The sequence below is a fragment of the Ixodes scapularis genome, unplaced genomic scaffold (assembly GCF_016920785.2).
Source record: "Ixodes scapularis isolate PalLabHiFi unplaced genomic scaffold, ASM1692078v2 PGA_scaffold5__190_contigs__length_132052651, whole genome shotgun sequence".
Classification (NCBI taxonomy): Eukaryota; Metazoa; Arthropoda; class Arachnida; order Ixodida; family Ixodidae; genus Ixodes; species Ixodes scapularis.
Genome location: NW_024609880.1, coordinates 102,627,103 through 102,652,233, shown reverse-complemented (window position 1 = coordinate 102,652,233; position 25,131 = coordinate 102,627,103). Strand labels below are relative to the sequence as shown.

Genomic DNA, 25,131 nt, shown 5'->3' with positions numbered 1-25,131 from the left:
ACGATGTGGATCCCAGCACGTCTATTCGATCCGCTGGCGAGCAAAAAGCAACCTCGTGATAAAAGGAGCGAAAAATATTTCTCACATTGATTTTATCACTTACTGGCACCGGTGAATGTCGTCCCATACTGATTTCCGAACCGTCGAAGAAACAAACGCTTCATAGAGGCATCTTGCAGCACAGATAGACGAAAAACATGGCAGTACGCTCCCGCCAAGGCCACTCGTAACTGCGGGACAAGCGACTGAACCCGTGCTCTGAGCAACTCTTGCAGGTCGAATGACGGAAAGCACGTCCAGAGCAACGCCGGATGCAGGTAGTTTTCAAATGCCGAAGCGGCAAACCTTTACTCCGGAGCTAGATCGAGAAAGGCGGCCACAAGAAGGTGCAGATGGGGTGGAGACGCTGTGGGCGCATTAGAATAGGTCAGAGCAAGCAGCACTTCACTAAGCGGCGTAACGTGTAAGCTGTCACCGGTGGCGCTGCCAACCATCTGCCAAGGCGGAGCAGCGCGCCACCTATAGGTGTAGCACTGTCCCAACATTCTACCACAGCTTGACAAGCTCCTCTCACAAAGCCCTCCACTCTTTCCACTTTAGCAGAGAAAATGCTGGAGAGGAGGAAACAATCAATCATGGAGAGGCTTGTTTTGCTTTTCCTTAACCTGCACCAGACCACCCTAACTCACCCCTTGTAGAAGGAGTCGTTCTCTTTGCCCGCCACGAGCTCGCTGTAGATGTGGTAGTCCGTGACGTCGCACAGGGCCTTGAGCAACATCATGACCGGCATGAAGAAGATCTCCTTCATGTACGAGAACATTACCTGGACGGTGCCGTTGGTCAGGTAATGAAGCACCATGTTCTGCAAGGGCAAGAATAAGGTCAAGCCGGTGAACTCGGCACCGAGAGTTCAACGTGAACTCAAGACTTGTAAGTTGGTGCCAAACCAACTCACGGTGCCAGTCTGGTCCGGCTTCACCGATCGCAGAGAGACGCCGTATTCAGAGTACATCTTGCCCCTGTTTTTCCATGAGTTCCGCATCATGGCAATTGGCTGTTGATGCAAACGCAAAATTTCAAAAGAAACCCTCTCTATCCAAGCATAAGGACCCAGTGCCCTATGAATTTACGAGCCATCACCATCTTTACCCATACCAATAAAAAATATGGCTCAAGAGCTAGCATTCGTCAACAATGCAATAACCCCCAAACTGAAAAGTTTATCGATAGAGACGACAGTAAGTTGTAGCTTTCGATGGCTCAGGTACAACATGGAAGTACAATCATCTGCACAAAAATAAAACTTCCCAAACTGTATTTGGCTGCTTTTGTGTATGCCCAAACTGCATTAGACAGGAGCAAAAGCATAACTACTTAATACTGGGGACATGGGCTCGAGTTTCAAAATGTTTTGAAAATATTTTATACACCCTTACACTAAATCTGATAACGATGTGCCAAACAGTTACGTTGATATAAAATATTTTCAACAGATTGTGAAGCAGTAACAAAGTAAAGGAATTCAATGTTTGAATGCATGTTTCTCTCAGTTCCCCTTATTGCTGCACATCGCATACGAAGGAACCTTTTGTTCAAAGGTAAAGTTATTCTGATACCACAATCAAGACGTTTCTGAACTGAAATTTACCGGGGAATTGGGCTATCTACTTTATTTTGTTTTCAGTTGAAGCCCTCATTGAGAAAAAGCTATGTTTTCAAAAATTGACAAAGGACAGATATGCATCTCATATTTTGAGGTAATCACTCTTCCTAAAATAGTTACATTTGAGTTTTAAAAACTAGACAGCCCTAAGTCCCACATACCTCACTGTATATTCAAGCAGTTAAAATGATGCTTAATAGCTTCATTTGCGTATCATAGATTTGTTAACGAAGAGTGACACATCTTATGAAGGTATGTAAAGTTGTCCTAGAGAGCTGAAAGTTTGCACAGTACATTTTCATCTGAAGTTAATCTCCTCTGCAAATTTCCTTCCTATCACTTGAGTAGTTCATTATTTCAACCTCTAGCCAGTGTCCCCCCTTAAAACAACAGCATAACCATGCAACTCTATCTGGATGGCACTAATTGCAGCTGATGCACAAAGTGTGGAAGGAAATAGCAGAAAATATGTCAAAAATTGTGCAAGAGAAGCAGACATGCAGGGAAAATGCAAATTCCCTAACGTAAGAATACACTAAGCATATAAGTGAAAAAATGATCTAAATAAGCGCAGAACTAAAGGAAAAAAATTGACCTCCAAATTCTGGGTCAAAAAGGAATTACATAGATTAACAAAAGCAATCATGGGGCACCAGTAAATTTCACTTCATGCAACCAAACTGCATAATGACACCCATGATGCTGCATAGCAGAAAAGACAGTAAAGAATAATAAGCAGCCTGTGCTCCTTACATAGTTCCTCCTCGTCATGATGAGCATTCTGATGATTTTCTCATTGCCGTTGACAACAAAGTACCCTCCGAATTCCTGAAAAAGGGTAAAAAAACACACAAATTAGATACACATAGAAACATTAGAAGCAATGAAAAACTCAAAAGAAAAAAAAAGAAAAAAAAAGATAAAAATCCCTTCAGGTTCTGGCGACCACGGTGGTGTCAATGTTGGTGGACCAATGCACAAGATCTAATGAATATGCACACAAGGTTTGTGATACAAAAACCACTCCTGAAGATCTATACAAGGTGAAATACAGTATCATTATCATACAAAGCACATAGCAGGGTGTCTAGCAAATACCGTATTACCCGTAATATCCCGAGTCATCGCCCACCCCCCTACCGCCTGGAATTCATTAAAAAAAGTGGGGTGGGCCATGTCTCGGTGGGTGAGCACAAACACTTGAAAAAAAGCGGAAAACCGCTTATTTTTCTCTGCGTATCTAGCGCGCTCTGATGCACAAGAGATACATCAAACTCAAAACTCGATTTAGTTTCATTGTTTTATAGAAAAAAAAAATGCTCACGAAACAATATTTTACTATAGCGAAGTCCGTTGCTTGCATACGCGCTAGAAACACCGCCGATCTGCATATAGCGCGAACGTTTGTTCCGCGAAAGAATGTCACCACTATGTTCTCCTAGTTAGTAAAAAAAAAAAGAAAGAAAAGTCTACAAGAAAATAGAAAAACCGACCAGGCGCAACGAGCGAGCGAGCGAGCGGAACAAAGAAGCGACCAAGAGCAATCCTGGGAAAGCGGGAAAGCCAGCGGTCGCGTTGGCAAATACTTTGGCGTCGGGCCAAGTCGGGCGCCTTGTCAATCGCAAGCTCTTGCGCAACTTTCTTGTTTGGTGCGTACATACGTGCGTCCGTGCACGGCGGGCTATCAATGCACGGTTGGGACGCTCTGCAAACGTCTGTGTAGGGCGTTCCAGCAAAGCTTTATTTACGCGATGGCTTTGCCTAAAATATTGCACAACCGCGGTCGCGACGGGCGGGAAGAAGGAGCGGGTTCGCGGTGTCCTTCCTTCGGCGGAGACAGACTTTGACTTAAAACTCCGCGGTTACATTAACAAACTCTTATTTTGTTATCTCCATCGTTTTCTTTTCGCACGGATACACGACCACTTTGGGGTCGCTCACGGAGGAAATGCGTAAACAAAAAGAAGTGTCTTTCCCTCCTTCGTTTTACTTTGTCACGGACGTCCTCCAACTGTAAGGTCCGCGGCCGCGTCATTCGGGTAGGATGAGTGTTCGCGGATCGCAGAGTCCGCGCTGGGGTATTTGAAGGGGTGGGCGATGACTCGGTGTTTTTTCGGAAATCGATATTGGCCCAAAAAATGGGGTGGGCGATGGCTCGGGGATGGGCGATGACTCGGGATATTACGGTACTTTGAAATTCCCTGACTTTTCCAGGTTTTTCCTGACAATTTCAGGTGAAATTCCCTGACCATTGTAGAAGCAGTTATATAAGACCATTAAAGCACAAGGCATTGAAAATTCAGCACTGAAACAAACATTTCGCACGGGCTTAATCCAACTTGCATATTCCGAAATGTTCGGGTTCGTCCAGTCCGGATTAAATGAGCATTTTCTAGCCGCCGACCTTGTCAGAGAAGCCACTTCCAGAAACACTACACATGGCCGCCACATGCACACTTTCGAATACTTTCGGCTTGGATTGGATTTGGGTCTGCAGTTTTCCCATTTGTTACTAAATCTGATAGCTCTAACTGGTCTAACTGGATCTCGCCTAGTGTCAAGCCCTCAATCCAATCCAAGGCTTGGACTGGATTTGTCGGCTGTTCCGTTTGCATCGGGTAGCACACTCTACACTGGATGAGCAGAGCTCGCGCTTCGCTCTAAGCAGAATTTATTGCTTATTTTTCTGCCCCTAAGTCCTCAAGTCTTTGCTCGGGGCACTCGATAGCGTTTCCGGCTCATTTTCCCTGACTGGGCTCGCTTTTTCACAATATCCCACACAATTCCCTGATTTTTCTTGGTAATTAAAATTTCCCTGACAATTGCCGGTTTCCCGGTAGCTAGACACCCTGACATAGACCTCAAAGATGACAACAAAGCATGAACACACTAAGGTTATTGTCAAGCTAAAAAAGTAATTACAAAACTTTCAAAAGCAGATATAGAACTCACCCCCCCCCCCATAAAGGCATACAAAACTATTTCTATAACCTACAAAAAAAAAAAAAAAAAAAGCTTAGAGTTTTTGCTATATGACAAGTTGTGAAGCAGAAGTCACAGAACCTAACACAGATTAACATACCTCAGACTCCTCGCCCCTTTGCACAAGCTCTTTTGGAGACAGCTTCGACAGGTTGCACACTTGAGACTGGAAGAGACAAGAGCCAGAGGTCGCTATGCCACACCCCTGTCGGTGCCAAGGACAACTTGAACTCGTTCAGTAGGATCACAACACACTCTCCTTCTCTTACAAAGAGGGACTTTTCCCATGGTTAACTACACTCCGTTTCGCCTTACGGAGGTCCGCGGCACACACGACGGACCACCTTTCATCCAATCCAATGCCATGTGACTGTCACGTGACCTTCGGCAGGGGTGCATCAACACATTCGGGGCATAGTCACGTGATTCGTTCGCAGCATTGGATTGGCTGGGACGGCTTACAGCTTCCACTGCAATCCATCGTCAGGTGAAACGAAGTATAGAAAAAAATCACGAGCCATTCCACCCTGTGAATGTAGACGACCAGCGAAGCTGTTTGGCACACGACACAGACCCGCCTTGAGGAGGCGGAGGAAACTAGACACACGCGACGAGACCGCCACCTGGCGGAAAGTAGACACACGCGACGGGACCGCTACCCCAGGAGAGCGGAAGGAAACTAGGCACGAAAGCGCTTGGAACGACAACAAAGAGAGGACAGTGCAAGCATAGACATGGTCGATGCAAGTCGCACAGCAGCAAATCATTGAGAAACCTTTATTATCTACCTAAAAGTCTACTGATCTTAAAAATGGTGCCTATCGATAACTAATCTACTAAATAGACCTGTTGCTAAATTAATCAAGCATCAAGGAGAATGCGGGAAACGGTGTTCCACGCACCACACGTACCAGCGTCTGCAACAGTAACTGTTCTAAAGCAAAAGCCTAAAACAAAAGACATCTTGCACGCGTGTTTGTCAACGCTTTATTTTGATTGTTTACTTTGAATCTTTTATACGGGCAAGGCGTGCGCGTGCGGTGGCGCGAGCATAGAGTTTTTAGTCACTGCACACGAAAAATCCACGGAACCCTAGCCCGTAAAGAGCTTTGCTGTAAAAAATATAGTAGGCAGATGGGCGAGCAAAATCTGTTACCTTCACCATGATGGGCACCTCTCCAGCAGTCTTCTTGATCACGTCCTGCTGGACTCCATTCAAGCTCCAGCAAAGGGTGACGTCCAACTTCCCCCTGTATGTGGTCCCTCGGTTCCTGCACTGCATACGTAAGGTGTGGGACTTTGAAATTGTGACAAGAATGCATGCACTAAGATAACATGCGCCAAAAAAAAAAACAGATTTTTTTTTTTTTTATTATTTGAGATAACTGAAAGAAATTTTCACTTTATAGTGCTTGATCTCCTTTTCGTAAATCTGGAGTTAGCTTTGATATAGCTTTCCTTTTTATGTCCTGGATACAATGCACGTGCAAAAAAAAAAAAAAAAATGTGTTCATGCATGCACATGGGGCATGGCAACACACTTAAAACAGCTAAGTAAAATAGACAAATTTGCTTCTTTTAAAGCATAGAGTGCAATAAACAGCGACAATAATCGGTGCGAGAACACTTCTTTTTTTCGAAATAAATGAAAAATTGCAAAAATACCATTTTAAAAATGCTAACAAATTTTTTTTAAGTTTTTCATGTGTATTAAAATATACATTCTAATTAAAGCGAGGTAGTTGGATTCTATGTATCCTCAAGCTTATGCATGCTAAATTTTGTTGTCATAGGACACTATTAAGGGGGAGCACACCCTGCAAGCCCCTTAGAAAATACATGGAGTTTCAGAAAAATTCTCACGCAATAACTGTTGCACAGATCTTTTTGGAACTTTCACTTCAAAGACATTGGCACATTATTGAAAAATTCAACAGCATGAACATTCCATTACATCCTTTTTTTTATAAAAAATTAATTACAATTTAAAAAAAGTCTCCCACTTCATGTCTAAACTTTCATAAGGAACCAAATTATATTGAAATTTATGTAGGTATATCTATTCCGCTACTGCATCAAATTTAAAGAATTAAGATAGATTTCTGTGAAAGTGAAAAATGCATTTCTTCACTTTTCACTTTTGTGTTTCCCCCAAGATGGTGCTGTCCATGAAGAGGATTAAAAGGTTGCACTGTAGCTCGGCAGCAGGCAGCTCGACTTCGTTCTCAATGTTTCTTTGTGCGCGCATGCGTCATTTCAGTCTCACCGGGGTCACGTGACCAGGGTGTCGAACCGGAACCGAACCGAACCGAAAACCGGAACAGAACCGTTATTTTTAGCCGAACCGGAACTGAACCGAACCGAAATCTTCGCCGCCATCTTGGAACTGAACCGGAACCGAACCGAAAAAAATATAACGGTAACCGGTCAAGGTAATATTTTTTTTCTTCTTTGCTAGTATCACAAAATGAACCTATGGGAATAAACAATTGGCGGCTGTATTTCTATCTGTTGATCGAATCGTCATATACATAATTGCAACGTATGATAAATTGTGGGTTTTCATGGCACCTTTGTTGGCACTATGATTAACCATGTGTCAAGTTGTCACGTGACGTCACGGTGTCAATACATGTTATCAAGTAATGTCACGTGGCCTCTTGACGTCACGTAACTCACTGCGTTAAATCGATTTCATTTGAGGAAGTCACTAGATGTATTAACCTTGTTGACAGCATGACGTAACATGACATCACGATTTCGCACCGAGAGTCACGTGACACCGTGACGTAAGCGATTTTCATAACCCCTAGTCGAGTGCTCGGGTTCATGACAATCAGCATGGCCAAACACTCAGGTAACAACTCATGTCAATTAGATATGATAATCAATAGCCCAACAATAACAATATCTGAAGCTCAGCCCAAGCTTTTGCTCTGCAAACCCTTGCAGCCTAGGGCATGACTGCGATGAACACTGGCGGTATATAATTAGGGTCAGATCACGTGGCCGCTTGTTCAAATTGCGAGTTGAGGAGATGTCGACAGCTGTCTCTGTCCTTTATTTTTACTGCATCTGTTATTAGGAGAAAACTAATGGATGTTTTCGAAACCTATCAACGTCACAGATTATTTCTTAACACTATTTATTGAAAGTACAAAAAGAAATGTTGCAAGACCAATTTTACATTATTGAGGCATTGAAACATTTTTTTGTTGTTGCTGAAGTATATCTAAAAAGATGTCCCTGAGAATAGAAGTTTTGAAATGACTAAATGCGACCTATTAATATGACTTTACATAGAACTACACGTGTGTACGGAAGGAATACCTAAAAAAATAAGATATTTTAGTGACGTCAGAGGAACAGCCGAACGTTGGCAGTCGCTGTAAGTCTCACACGAGCGTCGTTCTCAAGTTATTGCCCAAGTTTCGACCCCTCTGTATTTTGTTTAAATGAGCTATAACATATTTCTATACATTACTAAATACTGCTCGGGAACAGTCCCTAACGTTAATAACTGATTGAACTTGGCTTTGCTCTTTTTTCTAGGCAATGGTAGTCGCCAAAAAAATTAGAGAAATATGAGCATCGTTCATCCCCTCAACTCGGAGCCAGAAGCGGCCACGTGGCCTGGTGGCTATCCTGTGCCACCCACGTTAATCATACCCCCGCAGTGGAGTTTTAAAGGAAGAAAACGCGTGCCGGAGCTCCAGGCATTGTTAGAGTTCGACTATTCTCATCACCACAGTGGTGGGACACGAGCCACTACCCAAGTGTCCGCCGAGGCATTGATTGTTACGAGCCGATGTACGGTGCTCACACAGTTCTCCTGCCCAATCCATGAGTCGCGCTCGACTGTCGACAGGCGGGTGGTTTGAATCCCACAATTACGACATCAATCTTTGAGAAGGCAAGACTAAAAGAAATAGTCTCGTTCAATCCTCGCAAATGCACCGCGACAAAGAAGCTTCTGAATCAGTGGCGCCCTGTGCGAGTACACTTGGACCAGGGGACCAGTACGCCTCGGAAAAGTTATGCACATTCCAACCCGATATCGTTTCATGACCCCTTTAAACTTCACGGGGTGCAAAATAAAAGCAATGAAAGGTTGCAGTTAACAAGTGTCAAATAAAATTGTCGAATTAACAAACACAAACGAAGGAGGCAATTCCTCAGGAATACTTTCAGCCTTTCCACTCTGGTGAAGAAGGAAGGCCAGAAATGCTGTACTATGGTGGGAATGAAGAAATGGCCAGCCGCAAGTCGGCAAGCCAGACTGGAAAGGCTGGAGGGGTTGCCGCCATTTATGAGCGACGGTGGTAACCAAACAACTGGCAAGCCAGCTGTCTGGTTGCCATTGCCAGTTATAGATGGCGGTAACGCGTGACTAGCCCTTAACAGCACCACTGTATAAAGAAGTGCGCCTGTGTGTGGGGCCGGGGGGGGGGGGGGGGGGGGGGGGAGGGAGTTTTAGAAACATACTGTGTTGTAAAGGTTCCTCTTCCCTGCATCTTTGGCGCAGACCAAAAAGCGTGACCCTGGAAACTACTTTGATTGGAAAAGCGCTCTTGCCAAAAAGCATGTTTTTGTCGTGCCAGACGCTGGCGCCGTTCCTCACGATGATGCACTAAGAATAATAATACTAGCTTTTCAAATACTTTGCTTTCACTGAGCTTGCACCTCCTGCAGCGTGCCTTTTGCACCGTCGAATTCGACTTTCTCAGCAAGAAGGAATCAGATTGACCACCAGCCTATAGTGTGATAACGTCACGTGCATACCATGCTAAATAGTTCAACTTTCTGGTGAAATATGATGGTCGCAACACTAGCCATAGATGTCCTAATTGTAAATTTGTGAAGTATTTATAGCAGCCTCCCGATGTGATATGGCAGCCTAGAGAAATGTTAGAACGCATGACTATTCTAGCATAGTGCTGTAAAGTGAGAGCCGAAAACAAGTGCAGGTAAAACCGAATATAACATTTGCCTCCCGAGGCAGTATTTCGGAAGTTTCGAGCTCATGCAAGCTGATGAAATGTAATATACTAAGATTTCAAGAATCTTTGTCTGTCCTCCGCGCTATTTATGTAAAATCATGAATATTATTGCGTGCATCTTTACGCATCTCTTTTTGCAGTAAGGCGTTTTGGAAGGGATTATTTGAAAAACATAACATTATTATTTCTCTCTTTTTGAACATTTCGTGCATTTGACTTCCAATTCATCATGTGAGCATAGAGTCCTTTTTACCGTACTTTGCAACCCGATGTTTCACACTGCCAATCAGCAAACATAAAAACACTTTTACGTAGACTCCACAGCTCGCGTAGTTTCAAGTATCGTCCTTCCGCGTCGGTCTCAAGCGGTTAGGTGAACTTTATAAAGTAAAATTTTTTTATCAATATAAAATATATTTAATTACAATGCCCTCCAAATTATTTGAAAGTGGTTCTGCCAATTTTTTCTGGCGTTTTTATCCGTGACAGGCACGTTGTAAGTGATATGGGACGGCCTTACATACATTTCCGATTTTGAAGCTAATTTAAGTAACTATGTGTTCCTCACACATATAACTTCTGAAACATATAGAAGTCTGTTATTGCCTTTTTTATCTGGTGAACATTAGTTTTATGGGTCTGTGGGCTGGACGAAAAGAAACTAAACAGGGGCACGCGGTGGAACTATGATGATTACGCACGCAAACCGTCAGAAAGTGTCCAATTAAGTAGCTGCCTTGTCGAGTAGAACGTGAAATACTACTTCGTTTTACTAAACAAAAAAGAATTTTAAAGGACGCTTAAAGGGGTGCTCCACCGATTTTTTGAGCTACGTCAACTAACTATATTTTCTGACTCCCCGGCCTTTAGCCTTTCCGGTATGCTATTCAGCATCGCGAAATTCATAATAGGTATTGTGAAATCGGCAAATGAAAATAGTGCAAAAACCAATATTCAAATATTCGCGCACTTTTCAGTGCCGTGACGTCAGTGGCAGGCAGGCTTGCCAGTCGAGCAAGTAGTCTAAAAATAGAATATGCCAATCATTTGTTCCGTGCTGGAGCGCGGATACGGGAGCGAGCTTCCAAAGCACACATTTGACTCCAAGAAACTGCTTCAAATCCGTTGGGAACAACTTCTGTGGTCCAAAAAGTTGACCCCTGCCTTCCACTGACGTCACTTTGTTGTTGTTGCCAGTAGAGACTTTCAGTTTGAAAAACATGGTGAAGACCAAAACTGTAAATTCAATAACTTCGCGAAAAAAAAAATATTTTGACCTAATATTTGGGATACTATTTTAGCAATGTTTGTCGGTTAGTTTAGCAAAATTTCAAGCAAATCGGAGGCAATGAAAAAACCGGTGGAGTACCCCTTTTAAAGGGGTACGGAAACAAAAATTGAAATATTCAGATTTCGTTCGGAAATGAGTCAAGCATGACGTATAATAACCGTAAATGATAATCGCGCGTTTGTATTTTGAACGATTGGCCATATTTTTCGTTCCAAACGGTGCACTCGAGCAAGCGCTCGAAGAGAAGCGAACGGAGAGCGCGATGCGTCATGGGATATCCGGCGCAAACAAAAACAGAAAGAAAAGATTTCCCGCGTTCGTGGAGTAGCAAGGCAGGCGTGGTTATGAGCTTTGCCCTTGGTAGCGTTGTCAGCGTTGCGATGGTGTCAATAGCGTCAGCGCGTTACAACCGAGCCGCTCGAAGTGCCCGTGGGGTGACGAGCGCGTGGCTGGCCCAAGGAGCACGTAGCTTCCACAACACTGTCAGCTTAGGGCTGAACAAGGTGGGGAAAGCAACTTTTGTTCGAGTTTTGAGCGACGTGCTAATCTTCTAGGGGGAGAATGGCTATGTCCGGTTGCACGAACGAGGGTCCGAGCAAGAGGGAAGTCCCTCGTTTCCGTCTTCTTGAGCCGTTTGGTAGAATGCGCGACTTGTGAGTTGAGGAGGAAAGCTAAGAAGGAAAATGTTTAAATACCAAAGAGTGGCGCTGCTCCGAAGGAAACTGCTACGTCACGACTACGTAGCAGTTTCCACAACGTTGCTAGACTACCTCCCAAATAGGCTCCGCATGCATCCACCAGGTGCACATTGAAGATTGTTTATTTAGCTTTAAAATTAGTTTTCTTGTGCTTTTCAACGGAAAACTGGTGTTTTTGAGGTTAAGGTGCAACATGCAACACATTAAAGCCAGAAAATGAGCGCTGAAATTTCGTTTCCCTACCCCTTTAAGCTTCGCCTTTAAAAGTGGAACGCGATCGCGTCAACGGGCCTCGTTTGCATCGCATTCTCATTTGCCGCGCAAGCGTGCCTCGCGTGGCCTAGTGAAAAGCGTCTGACTCGCAACTAAAGGGTTGTGGGTTCGAATCCTGCCTAAAATTTTTAATTTTTTCTTTAAGGCAAAGGAATTACTTTCAAAAGTGAAATCATTTGAAACATACAGTGACCTTTATTTCGCATTACATATCACGTTTTAATCACCCTCATTTGGACGCGTGATATCACGTTTCACGTAAGCATTGTGGGTTGTTTGAAATTCTTGCGCTAGGGTATGTAGCTCCGACGTCATGAACCTATCGACCCATCAGGATTTTCTAGTCACGCCACCGACATCGGTTTTTCTGCGACATGAGCTCGTTAACGCTATTGTGTTAAAATCATCAATTAGCAAGGGTGATGCTCATTTGCAAATTAAATTGTCCGGCATCTTGTCAACAACTAACCTCAACAGCCAGGCTATGTTAGCTTATTCTGTATAAGAAAATGTTCACTTGGGAAAGCGCTATTTCGGGCCAGATTCAATCTGAGTGCGAAGGTGCGTATATATTAGAGTGAACAATTGCGATTACTCCTTGCTCCATGATTAGTCGCGTGCGTGCGGTGCTGAGAGTAAACAATGTTTGGTTAGAATAACAGGCATTTGGATTGCCGCTCGGTGTTTCTATAAAAGATAGACTGAAAGGAGTTATCCTAAAACTTTGTTACATTTCGAAAATTTTATTGCTTTTAGCTCAGTTGGGTCGTCATCATATATATATATATTGTGAAGTGTATTTCGTAAACCTTATTTCATGATATATGGCCACGAGGTGCATGCTCGTTTCATATTTTTATGTGATCTAATTAATTCCTTAGTTCAATGACACGATTTGACTTTTAATACTGACACACAAAGTTGTACCAATCACGGGTATTTTAGACGACCTACCACACTTCGCGACAACATTTTATACCGTGTAAATAGATCAGCTTGAACTTTAGAATTTTACTTTAACACGAAGAAAGGACAAGAAAATACAGTATAGTTCTAAATTAGAAGCTGATCTATTTACAGGTATGTACCAACATTAGCTCAACTCTTTACTCTTGTACTTAAACATTTTGATTCAGGCAAAATATATTTTACTCGTAAACAAATAGATATTGAGTCGTATGAACACGACGTTATGTATGTTAATGTAGATTTTCTTCTACTCTTGCGTCAAAATTAAATTACTGAATTTAATATTTTTGGTACCTAAGAACAGAAGTAAATTGCACGAACGATCGAAGAAACTATATAGTTAATCGTTTCACAACGGAAATAGTGTATATTGCCAAAAGAACGCGGAAAATATATTCTCAATTTAGCGGTTCAAACCGGTTCAAACCGGTTTGAACCATTATTTTTGGCTCCCCGGAACTGAACCAGAACCGAACCGAAAGCTGTGAACCCAAACCGGAACCGAACCGATAAAAATTTCGGTTCGACACCCTGCACGTGACGTCACCAGGGTTATTGTGATGACATCGTCAGTGACATCATTGTCAGATGACGTGACCAGTAACGTCACATGTCCCATAATCCACCGCGTGGTTATGCCAACGGCGACGCCGCTCAAGCCGGAAACGGGCGCCTAAGAGCCGCACTCTAAAACACATTTGAATATTACCACGGATGTGTAAGCAGCACTCCTTTACGTAGGGAAGAATAGTATTTTATTACTGATTGTGAAAAATTTAAGCTACAAAACATTGCGATGTAAAGGAAATTACTAAGTCTACTTCTCAAAAGCGATGTCACAATTTGAAGAACTGTGCACACAAACATGGCCCGTATTTATGCCTTCCTTGGTTGCCAGGAGGTCTTCAAATGAAAAAATTAGTAATTTCGCAAGCGTATTCGGTTCTTATTTTTTTTTTTAATATGAAACTTTAAGTACAAAATTTACATTTACCGTAGTGTTTTTTTTGTTTTTTTTTCATTGCAAAAATGAATTATGCTTGACCGAAAGCTCATTTTCATCCAAATACAGCCTAAGCGGTTCAAACAACATGTCCAAGTTTAAGAATTAATAGATTCTTCCTAAAATTCAGTGGCACCTGGTGGCTCAAATAGCAGTTTAACTTCTGCCATATTAATGGCGGCAATGAAGATGTAGTCTGCCATATTTTATCAGGCACCGCCACTTTTGCAAGTCGACGGCAAACGACAGTGTGCACTTCACTGTACATTTCCTTCTCTATCTCTTTCAGTGTCCATAGAAACAAAGATGCAAGCAGTCAGAATAAAGAGTGAACCCACGTAGACACCTTAACAAAGTCCTACAATTCAAGGGGCTCTGAAGCACATTGATGCTACCAACAGATTGACTGGGCCCGAGCTAGAAATGAAAACTTACACAGATCTTGCTTTCAATTCCTGCTTCGCATCGTGCTAACGTCAAGAATGTATAGACGCTTTACACACGCGCCAGATTGAGCCGCCATAGCTGCCCTTCTCTTGTCTTACCGAGATGCCGAGCCACTGAAGCGGGCGTTGACGGGTCTTCACAAGGGCCTATGCTGGGCACAAATATACAGTAGCATCTCAAATGGCAATAACCTGTCCTGCTGTGGTAATGATGAAGTGAAGCGAACGGAATAAGAGGGAACAAAAACTGAAGGTCAGTTATGGCGGCGCCCATGCACAGCTGCTGTAAAGCGTCTATAAGCCTCGAATTATCTGTTAAGGATTATCTTCAACTTCTTCCTTCATCAGTAAACAGAAGGCTGCCATTAGTAAGAGACATATGCCATTTTTCAGATGATAATAGTGATCAAAGTGACCATACAGAATTTCGGGAAGGGTTTATTGTTATCTTATTTAAAAGTTATAAACAATTTTCTTGAATATTCAATGGGAAAATGGCGGCTGATAAATGTCTCAAAATACGTGGAGCTGAATGGCACTTCCGAAAATAAGCGAAAACAGGCTCCATTTTTGTATTGAAATTTTTAGAAAATCACCTGTAACATTTGACTGAGATAACAGTTAGTTTTTTTAACTTTGGCACCTGGTTTGGACCACTAGCGCTACGTTTGGGCAGAGAATGAACGTTCAGCGGCGCATAGCTTATTTTTGCAGTGAAAAAAATATTGAAAATTTTTTGGGGGAACACTCCATATAATAAAACACTAAAGCCCGAAATGTTATTTTTGCAAAATATGGCAATTTTTTTACCCGCATCTTTCCTTAAAGAACACATGCAAAGGAAAAAAACATTTTTTTTTGAACAGCTTAGACAGAAAAAGGATGTCATAAAACGATTTTACAACGAAGACGAAAAATTTTTAGGGCTATATTTACAGTGCTATACGAATTTGTAGTTGGTGCGGAAAAGTGGCCCTTATTTATCATGTGACTGGCCCTTATTTGTCACGAGGTGCTTTCGCTCTTTTGGAAGCTTCCTTTGGCCTCCAAAGGTAACTTAATCATCTTTGTTTGAAGTATAACAAAAAGCTAAGATTAATAAGTAACTTTTAGGGCCCAAAGGAAACTCCTGGAAAAGCACAAGCAGACGTGACAGACCTGTGCGCCGGTCATATGACGGCGGCGGCGCCCCAAAGCAGACGAACTTGTGCGGCGGCGGTGACGGCGGCATGGAGAAACGCGTTGAAGCGGTGTCGCACGACGCTCTGCGTGCGGCGGCGGTGCACAGGCCTACCACGTGACCAGCGGCGGCTCCCACGGCGCTAACTACAAATTCGGCTTCACCATCACGTTGAGGTGGAAAGAGCTGAAGACCATCTCGTTGAGGTCGAAAGAGCAAATGACCATCCCATGACGTCATTAACTTTGCACGGAGAATTTTAAATAAATTTCTCGCCGTCAATATTGCTTTAAAAAAAATAAAAATCTTTTTCACGTACAAGTTATGTTTTGACACGGGTGTCCCCCCAGACTGTTTAAAAAAATCTTTTTTTTTTTTCTTTTCAGGGCTTTTTAAAAATGTTTTCAGACAACTTGCGTCACTTACTTCAGCCGGGTAAATCTGTGGTGTCACCACGCCGATCGTATTTTTGCTGATCATAGGGTTGCCGATGAAGGGGTCCTGCAAAACAACAGACCTTATTGTTAAAACACCGTTTAAAGTCTTGCAGTAAGGTAGCAATTTAAACCCTGTACCATAATCTATATAAATAAGCCACAGTACATCTCCACACCAAATTGGTGCGTAGATGTACACCAATGTACAGCGGTAATCACACTTGTCCATAATGCAAGAATGCGCGGCTTTCTTCAGCAGTTGCTCGGCTGGTGGAATTCGCAGCAGCTTATCTAGCAACATGGGGGCGACACGAAACATCCAACTCAAGGGGTGTCCTGCCCACTCTATTGGGGGCCACCGGGGCCGCCGAACAAAAAAAATAAAGCCGGTGGGTTTATTAACAATGTCATCACCAAGAAAAAAAAAAAAAAAGACTGCAATGTTTTGCTTTTAAAATTACTAACCATAACATTTATCAAGCCAGCATAACATTAATCAAGCCGGCATAGAGAGTGCTGACAAGACTCAGTCAACACAACTTCAAAATTTTTCTCGTTATCTAAAAGCTGTCATCAAAACTATGAATGTAGTGAAATCAACTTATGTGAAGATGCAACATGGCTAGTAAAATCCTTTGCTCAACTCTCAGCTGTAAGAATGAACACAGGAGCAAACTGCAAGCCTACTAAACAAATTAAACTGCTTAACTTGCCTTCATTTCAATCTTGATTCTGTCTCCATTGGGCAATGCAAATTCAGATGGGGGAATGTCCTGTGAAGATCAGTAAATACAGGTTGTACTCTAACTATTGCTAGTTCGAGTAATAGATGAGGAAAGGCCCAGCGCATTCAGATCCGTTTCTCGGAGAGCGCTCTACTTACCGCCACGGCTCTCGACAGTCCTTCCTTTAGCATGTAATTGAAAGACTCTATGTGGGCTTTGCTGACATTTTGAATAACCTAAAACACACACAAAAGAAACATTAAGATACATTATACAGGTACACCGATGCTCAAACCATACATTTTGCGACAGAAATTTCAATTCGCCTTTTAGAGAGCTTGGCCACGATCGTCGCCCGATCTCGCGGGAATCGCTCTGAATATTTTTGGGAGCTCCAACGCCCCGTGCAGCGCCTGGCATGTCTCCCGGTCTGTGTGTTTATGCATGCTCTCTCGTTGCATTGTCCCGCCTTTTGCCATTGTGTACGTGACTTTCTGCCGTCGCTTTGTGTGCATCTTTTCTTCGAAATGACCGAGGACGACTTTGAAGGGTTAACAAAAGTCCCGGTCTATAGTACAGACCACTTCGTTCGTCTTTATACCTTCAAAGGTTGATAGACCACTGACACCACATTGGTTCCTACCGTCGACTCAGAGTCACTCGATCGTCACTTTGGTGTTGCATCAGACAAGCAACAGAAAAAGGAGTCGGCTTCCAAGGCAGTGTTTTAAGTAAAGAAAGTAATGATGACCAGTTTCAATCCCCACCACACTATCCACCTTGTGCAGAGCTTGTGCACTCCGTCTATGAAGCCCAGCCACTGCAAACTGCCAATTTCAGTCTCCTCGAGCACTGAAGTTGTTCAAGCTTAATGCAAAATGACAGCTTTGCGTTCCGACACTTCGCCGTCCTATTGTACCACGCGAGCGCAAGGAGCCAGGTAAACAAACCAGGACAGGGTGAAATCCGGGTGGTCTTGATATTCTGAAGGCTCGCCTACACCGCCAAAAAGTAAGGGACGGTACGTGAGAAACGTTGTTGTTTTGAATTCAAGACGTTTACGAGCCTCCAACGAAGTGGGCACTGCAAACACGAGAGTTCACAGTTGGTTGGCAAGGCGTTCATTGGGGTTCTATCGCTGCAGGACTCAAATCCATTTTGCACGCTTTTTAGGGTGCAAATAAACTGCTGGAACTCTATAAAATCTCACATTTTAACTATACGCTCCGTGCAGGAACTATAGGGGGCGCTTTGAAAAACGCGCGCAGCGCTGCTAGAGGAGGAGCTGGCGTTTGACAGTGAGGCCCGTTCAGCAGCCTGCGGCGCCTTTTCGCATGCCAAGCTGTGGCGGTGGAAGCGCGCAAGGACGAAACTTTTGCTTTTTGAGCCGATACGTTGAGGGTGACATTGCACGAGTGCTGGGGCAGAAGGGTATTTAGCTGTTCTCCACTTCTTATATATTGAGTTTGAGTCGTTATTAGGGGCAATTTCTCTAGTTGCGGCCGAAAAAGGAGTTGGAGCAATTTTCCAAAAAGCAAGACGGCCGCCACCATAATTATTCTGAGTGAGAAATTTATTTCGCTCGTCGCTGTAAACGTAGGACTGCTGGAACGATGATATTTGGAGGCGAGTGAGATGTTCACCAAGTTTGTGCACGAAGTGTGCCAAGGTTCATTAAGACAGCAGGTGTGAAAGTTGTGTTTCTAACGAATAAAGGAATAAAGCTGTACGGGATATTCAATATTGGACCCAAAATGTTGTGTTATAGTGGGCTGTGCAAAGTGCAGATTTGGGCACACAGCTGCTTGGACTTGACAGTAACATGACACAACATTTATACCAAAAAGAGGTGGCATAGGGAAACGATGTGGAAATTTGGTTTGGGTGGCGTAACTCAAGAGGGACCGGTTTTAACCATGAAAGGGCTGTCAAGAGAATACCACTGGTCGTGGGAGGTGGAGACTTTACAGCTAGGAAGGGACTAGTGGACTCTACTTCCAATTAAAACAACTTTACGAAAGGTGGTTCCAAAGCCAAGAAAACAAAGCTGTCGGCCAACACACGGTTTGGCCGTCAAGGGCTTTTGCGGTCAGCTGTTGTGTAATAACCTGTTGTGTGAGGTGCTGGTTTTCGGCGCACAGGTACTTTGACATGACCGTAACTTGACACAACACTTATTATACCAAAAAGCGTTGGCATATAGCAAAACCAGGTGGAAATTTAGTTTGGGCGGCGTAACTGAATGGGAACTGGTTTTGACCGTCAAAGGCTGCCAAGATAATACCACTCATCGTGGGGGGTGCATGCTTAACAGATAGGAAGGGACCAATAGACGGTACTTCCAGTTCGAACCGCTTTGCAATAGGTGGATCTAAAGCCGAGAAAAAAAAAATTGTTGTCTACAGAACTCGGGGTGTCAGAGTTTCCACATCCAAAAGGAGGCTGATCAAGAAAAAAAGCACACCACATAAACTTCCATACTCAAACATCGATTCTCCAGTGATCCCGAGTTTCATTGTTGTTTTATTTAGATTCATATTTGTAACTTTTTTTTTTACCGTTCAAATCTTTCTTCATAAAGTACAGATTGCATGCCATACTTGACTGGAAATATCATCAACACGTACGATGAGGACAAAACTTCTTTGGAGGGCATTCCTCCAACGAAATTGGCACTGCATACCCGCAAGTGTGAGACGGCATTTCAGTTTGTCCCATCGGCGCTAATACATGTAGGCGTTACTAGTATGAAAACAAACGCAGAGCGCAAAGCGGCAGTGTAGAATATGTCAGCCGTGCCGACACAGTGGCAGACATGATCGGGAGACCAAATTCCTCGCATCGTACGACGCGGGCCCATCGTTGTCGCTGTCCCATAAGACATCGGCAAGGTGAAAAACTGTGAAACTTTGTCCCCACTAGATACGACGCATAACCATTGAAGCACTTAATGATGCAGCACAGGCAGCACTTCATGCTGTGAACCCAGCGCAACCGCATCGTTCCGACTCAATGCGTACCAACGTATGCGGCGTGGTTTCGGTTTCTCTGTGGTTCTCACTGCCTACCTTCGGTACCGGCCACGCGGCGGCGCACCAGTCGCGTCGCACGGAGTGTATTTTTACTGCTATTTGCGCAACGGTGAGGCATGACAAGTGTGAAGCCGGGCCACAAGAGCAAAGCAGCGAGTCAAGCCGAACCGGCACTGTCTGAACTGAGTGGATGAGGGAGCACCCCAAAAACTTGTGCCTTTCCCTTTCCTCAGAGTTGGCGCATGCGCCCAACAATCTCTGGAAAAGGTGAATTTGGTTGCATGAAGGAATGATGCGGCTCACTTGTACTATTATATTTCTTTTTTCTGTTTGAAGAGGGAGGGAAAGGGGGGAGGGGGGGGGGGGGCTTATTTAGCATGGAAATTCGAAGTTATCATATCTGGTTACACTTCTGGATCATTTTCAATTCTTAGTAATTCTGTACTTTCAATAAGGGCGGGTCCATATCACAAGAGCGAAAGACATTTTAGCGAAAGGCGACATTTGAGCGAATGGTCGTTTTAGCGAATAACGGGGGCGCGCGTTAACCCATCCGTCACGCTGCGCTTTACGCCGCTTCGCGGCGACAGTCTACGGCAACTCATTACAAAAATATGAACTCACTTGGCCCACCCGAAAACGCCGCTTCGCGGCGTCCGACTATTCGCTAAAGTGTCGTTCGATGAAACGTGGGCGTTCGCTAAAACGTCATTCGATCAAGTGAGTGCCTCCCCTTTCCAAACATCCCGCGAAAACTTGCGAGCATCTAGGCAGTCTAGGTGCACTCAAAGCGTCGTTGGCAAAGCGAAGTCGTCAAGTTCCGACATTTAATATTAACATATGGTTAGTTTTTCTGCACCCAGATAAATCGCAGCACTCAGATAAATCGTAAACAAGACATGTCCGCACGTGACTGTCTTCACGGACACATGGCAGTGTCACTCGAGATCGCAATGGCTTTCTCAACAATGACAGTGCAACAATTAAGTGTTACAACACCGACCTTTTAAGACAGAATTTCCAACCACCTTACCTTGTACTGCTTGTTTGGTAGTTTCCCGAATTCGTGAGTCAACGTCTTTCGCAACGAAGGTTTCTCCGGAAACTCTGTAAAGGCGTCCATCTTGATTCGACTTTGTGGACAGTGTGGCTAGACCTTGATACAAGCATGTCTAGGTTTGGAGAATTGTTTTTATGCAAAGAGTTATTTTATTTTATAAAAACCAGTGAGGGCACAGGCGAGCTGATGGATGTTGATCATGATGTATTAACCCCGAGACTCTGGTAAAAGCAGGAAAACTTGGTCGAAGAAGAAAAACAGGGGAAAAGAATGTCTCAACGTTCTTTTCCCCCGTCTTTCTTCTTCGACCAAGTTTCCCTGCTTTTACCACAGTCTCGGGTTTTCTACATCATGAAATAACCAACCAGCGCTGCCCTTAATTCATCTTTTAGCCATCACCATCCAATCCGAAGCCAACTGGCCAGCCTGTCGCGCATGCGCACACGAGTCAAACCTCAATACAAGGTTAAAAACAAATGCGGAGGGCAAGTTCGTCTGCTTCTTGCGCAGGGGGTAGCGGTGACGTCAGAACGCTGAGCCCTAATTGGCTGATCACGACCCCCTATCTGAGCGTCGTCTGCTCCTTTGCAACGTCGTCTGCTCGCAACGTCGTTTGCGTCTGTCTTACCTTTCCTGCAACTTTCGGAAGGGCAGAGGCCAGATTCACGAAACGATCTTACGCCAAAAATGTGTGTAATACAAAACTTAAGAACAAATTAGTATTCACAAAACGAAATTTTCGTAAGTTTCGCGCAGGTTACGACGAAATCCTACGACAGCTCCGAAGCTGTCTCACGCGCTTCTTACGATCAAATCAGCATGGCCGACAGCGTCGCGGTCGCGACGACCCAGAGACATTTATTTTTCTACGTGCACTTCTCACGCGTCCCGACTTCAAGCAGCAAGAAAAAAGTAAAAAGTACTTAAAACAGACCACGACGAACAAGAACGCTGGATCCACAAACACCCGGGAAAAGCTCCAACGGCCACGATTCCACCGAACGCGACCAAGCGAGCACGGCAGTTAGGCCTAGCAGGCACTCCGCGACTCGGCGACCGTCTGCCCACGACCGGCTGGCAAAAGCTGAATGGAATATGCCCGCGCGACCCTTGTGAACCCTTCCCGTATTATACTTTGATCGCTGACCTCAATTTTAGATTAAGAGGTCAATTTCTTCCTCTTGTTATCTCCATGTTTCCCAAGGCAACGGTGACTCTCACCGGTGAAAAAGCGATGAATCTCCGACAGACACAGGAAAGGTAAAGCAGCCATCGCTTTGAGCAGCAGACGTAAAGCAGACGACGCTAACTGCGCCAACCCGCCGACGCCGTTAAAGAATGAGGGGTCTCGCCGCACACGAAAGGAGGGAAAAAGTAATTGGGAGGGAACTTGCAAACACTAACACGCTCACTCTCGGTTCTTAGCAAACAAACCTCGGCGCCTCGGGACACCTCGCCAGTGAGTCCTTTGACTTCTCTCCTTGATGCACGTCTGCTAGTTGTTATTTTGTCTGCCCTTTCTGAAAGGGGAAGTCGAGCTTGCTCGTAAAGACCTGCACCTCCGAAAGTCGCAGGGAAGGTAAGACAGACGCAGACGATGTTGCGAGCAGACAACATTGCAAAGGAGCAGACGACGCTCAGATAGGGGGTCGTGATCAGCCAATCAGGGCTCGGCGTTCTGACGTCACTGCTACTTCCTTTCTCATGCGCAGAAGACGAAAATGAGCCCACTTGCGAGGCGTATACCTCCGACTTGCATAACAATACCAACAATTTATCAGACGTTTCGTCTCCTATGCGGGAGACATCATCAGTGCGGCCTGGGATGCATAGGAGACGAAACGTCTGATAAATTGTTGGTATTGTTATGCAAGTCGGAGGTATTTGTTTTTAATGATGAATCCCGGCTTTTGAAACATTTTTGTACTCAATACAGGGTGTGTCGAACTTTCGAAAAGGTCGAACCTGGTTGAACTTGAATCTTGGCCGGTTCGCGACACCCCTACTCGAAACAAAGTTACTAAAACAACTCAGTTGGGAAACTGCCATAGAGCCTACTGTGAAAAAGTGGCACCGATCCATACTCGAGAACCGAGCTTATGTCGATTGCAACACCGCCATTTCTCCTGCGGCAGTCACTCGGGGAACTGCACGGCTCATGCACTCAGAGTTGACTCAGAGTGCTCCGAGCATGGCTCAAGGGCTCAAGTAAAGCCACCGGAAGTTCAATGCCTGTCCCAGAAGTTGGGTGCGCACTGGGCTTCCTAGCGCATTCAGTCAATATTTTGGTCCATGCTTGTTTGTGTCTTTGATTGGGTTTTAATACTCTCGTTCTGGATTAAATCCCGAGATTAAGGCATTTGAACGTGGGACATACGCACACTTGATAAACTAAAAATGTTCACATCGAATGGCTTCCCAGGAGACTTCTCGGGTCTGCATGCACTGTCCCTCCACAACAAGCAGGCAAAAAAAAAGCAAATATAGATATGGGGATATTTATGCAGCGTGTAGTTGGTCAGCCATTTAAAGTTCCGACGAGTCACTCGCTGTAGATGAGCAATTTAGCCAGTGCAGTACAACCGCTAGCCTGGGGTCTTTAACGTGCACCATACAGTAGTGATACACGACCGCACGCCGGTACGATGCTCATCCAGATCGAAACGGGCAGGGGTGGGGCTCGAACCCAGGATCCCTGGGTTCTGCAGCGCGAGTTTTCGCTCCACGCGCGTCGAGCTGGGTGTGCGCTTTAGCCCACTCGGCCACCGATCCCCCCAACAAGCAGGCTCTCTTGGGATGACAAGAAAAAACCCAGCGCCCTGATTGCACCGTTCGAACCAGTACTCTGAAGGGTTGAAAAGCCTGTCAAGCGCTAGCTCACTTCCGGGACAAGCCGCTTAGTTCCAATGGCTTCATACCTGTCTGCTTAATGTGCCATCTAGCCTCTGTGGTAGAGATCAGTGGCACGGCTGCTTGGACTGATTTGGAAGCATTGCATTCGATAGTGTCTGCTGCATGGAGAATAGAAGGGTAGGAGAGGGCATGACGTCAGCCGCGTAGCCTCCACAAGCCATGCTCCCTTGATGCCTCGGCTCTTTCTTATTTGCCTCCTTACTCTCCTCACTTATCAGCCCAACATGACCACATCACGTGACCCCTTCGTCTAGCCTTCGATCTGATAAAACCTACCGGATGGAGCACGCGCAAGCCTGCAAGGAATCCTCCTACAATCAACCATCCATTTCGCACGTGACATGTCACGCACACCAATCGCCAGAGAGATCTGCAGTCACGCTGGGCACAATATCGTTTAAACTTTACGACTAGGCTTCACCAATATTGCAATGTGCCCCCTTCTAGTACTTCTAACCTCCTTGGTCCGCTGCGACTGTTCTATTTTGGCTTTAACCGGCCATTTTGGCGCCGAAACATATACGGTGGGAGACGCCGACCTCTATGACAATTGCTGGATCGTGCTTCCCGCTCCTGCGAGTGAAGCCACCGGAGAGCCATCTTGCTCGTAGCTGAATTGCAGTTTTGCTGGCGTTGCAGAGTCTGGCGGCAGCATGCTGAAGACACGTTTTCCACTCGTTCATCATCATTTGCCGAAGAAGTTTTTAAGACCCCGTGTAAGCATCGAGACTTGCTGTTAAAAACACGTGGAAAATTTCACGAAAGTGCAGTGCCGCAGGAAAAAGGCAGAACTCGTAGAAAGCAGGTTTCATTGGTCTTATGGCGTGATCAAATCTTCCTTGGCACGCCAAAATGTTAAGTGTTTTTGCCTTCAAGCACTTATATACTGATCGAGAATCAGTGCCATGGCAAAGCTTTGAAGGTGTATCGCACATAGATGTCTTTGCATTATATATCGGCCACGGAGTTCTGGATCCTCTAGCTGTCCCGGCGATTTGTTATCATTAAAGCGGGGAAAACAATCTGTACGGTTGCTCTTATGCACTATTAACTATCGCTATGTTCCAAATCTACTCTAAGGGGTCACATGGCAGCACGAATAGAGCAACGCTGTGGAGCAAGGAGGGCTTTTGAAGGCGAAAGTACAAGACGGCAAGATTGAAAATCTTTGAGGCGCCGCCCATATGGTCATGTGCAATCGGTTGACCAATCACAATTAGGCAAGCCACGCTCAAACTTGATGTCATGTGCAATTGTTGATAATGAGACAGGCCACTAATCAGTGATGAGAAGATGTATGCGCGGTACTCTGTAAATCGTCTAATGACTTAAAAAATTGTGTGCCTTCCCCCCCTCTTCCGTCGCCACTGGACGCTGGATCAAGCTCGTTACTGAACTGCGAGAGCTGCAAGTTACAAATACAGTCGTCAGAGTAAAGTAAAACGCTGCTCCAGAGGCA

At 44.6% G+C, this 25,131-nt stretch overlaps 1 protein-coding gene across 1 annotated transcript in view; it reads right to left on the bottom strand.

The window, feature by feature from the left end:
- LOC8023427 (DNA-directed RNA polymerase I subunit RPA2) overlaps positions 1-20,845 on the bottom strand; it is a 62,078-nt gene extending 41,233 nt beyond the window's left edge. Inside the window, exons 1-9 of the mRNA XM_029975563.4 lie at positions 20,733-20,845; positions 16,826-16,903; positions 16,656-16,715; positions 15,932-16,006; positions 5,802-5,921; positions 4,746-4,811; positions 2,417-2,491; positions 956-1,054; positions 690-862 (exon numbers count right to left, since the gene is read on the bottom strand). Of these exons, the coding sequence (XP_029831423.2) occupies positions 690-862; positions 956-1,054; positions 2,417-2,491; positions 4,746-4,811; positions 5,802-5,921; positions 15,932-16,006; positions 16,656-16,715; positions 16,826-16,903; positions 20,733-20,822 (836 nt within the window). The 5' untranslated portion in view covers positions 20,823-20,845. The remainder of the gene's footprint in view (positions 1-689; positions 863-955; positions 1,055-2,416; positions 2,492-4,745; positions 4,812-5,801; positions 5,922-15,931; positions 16,007-16,655; positions 16,716-16,825; positions 16,904-20,732) is intronic.
- Positions 20,846-25,131: the final 4,286 nt, after the last annotated feature.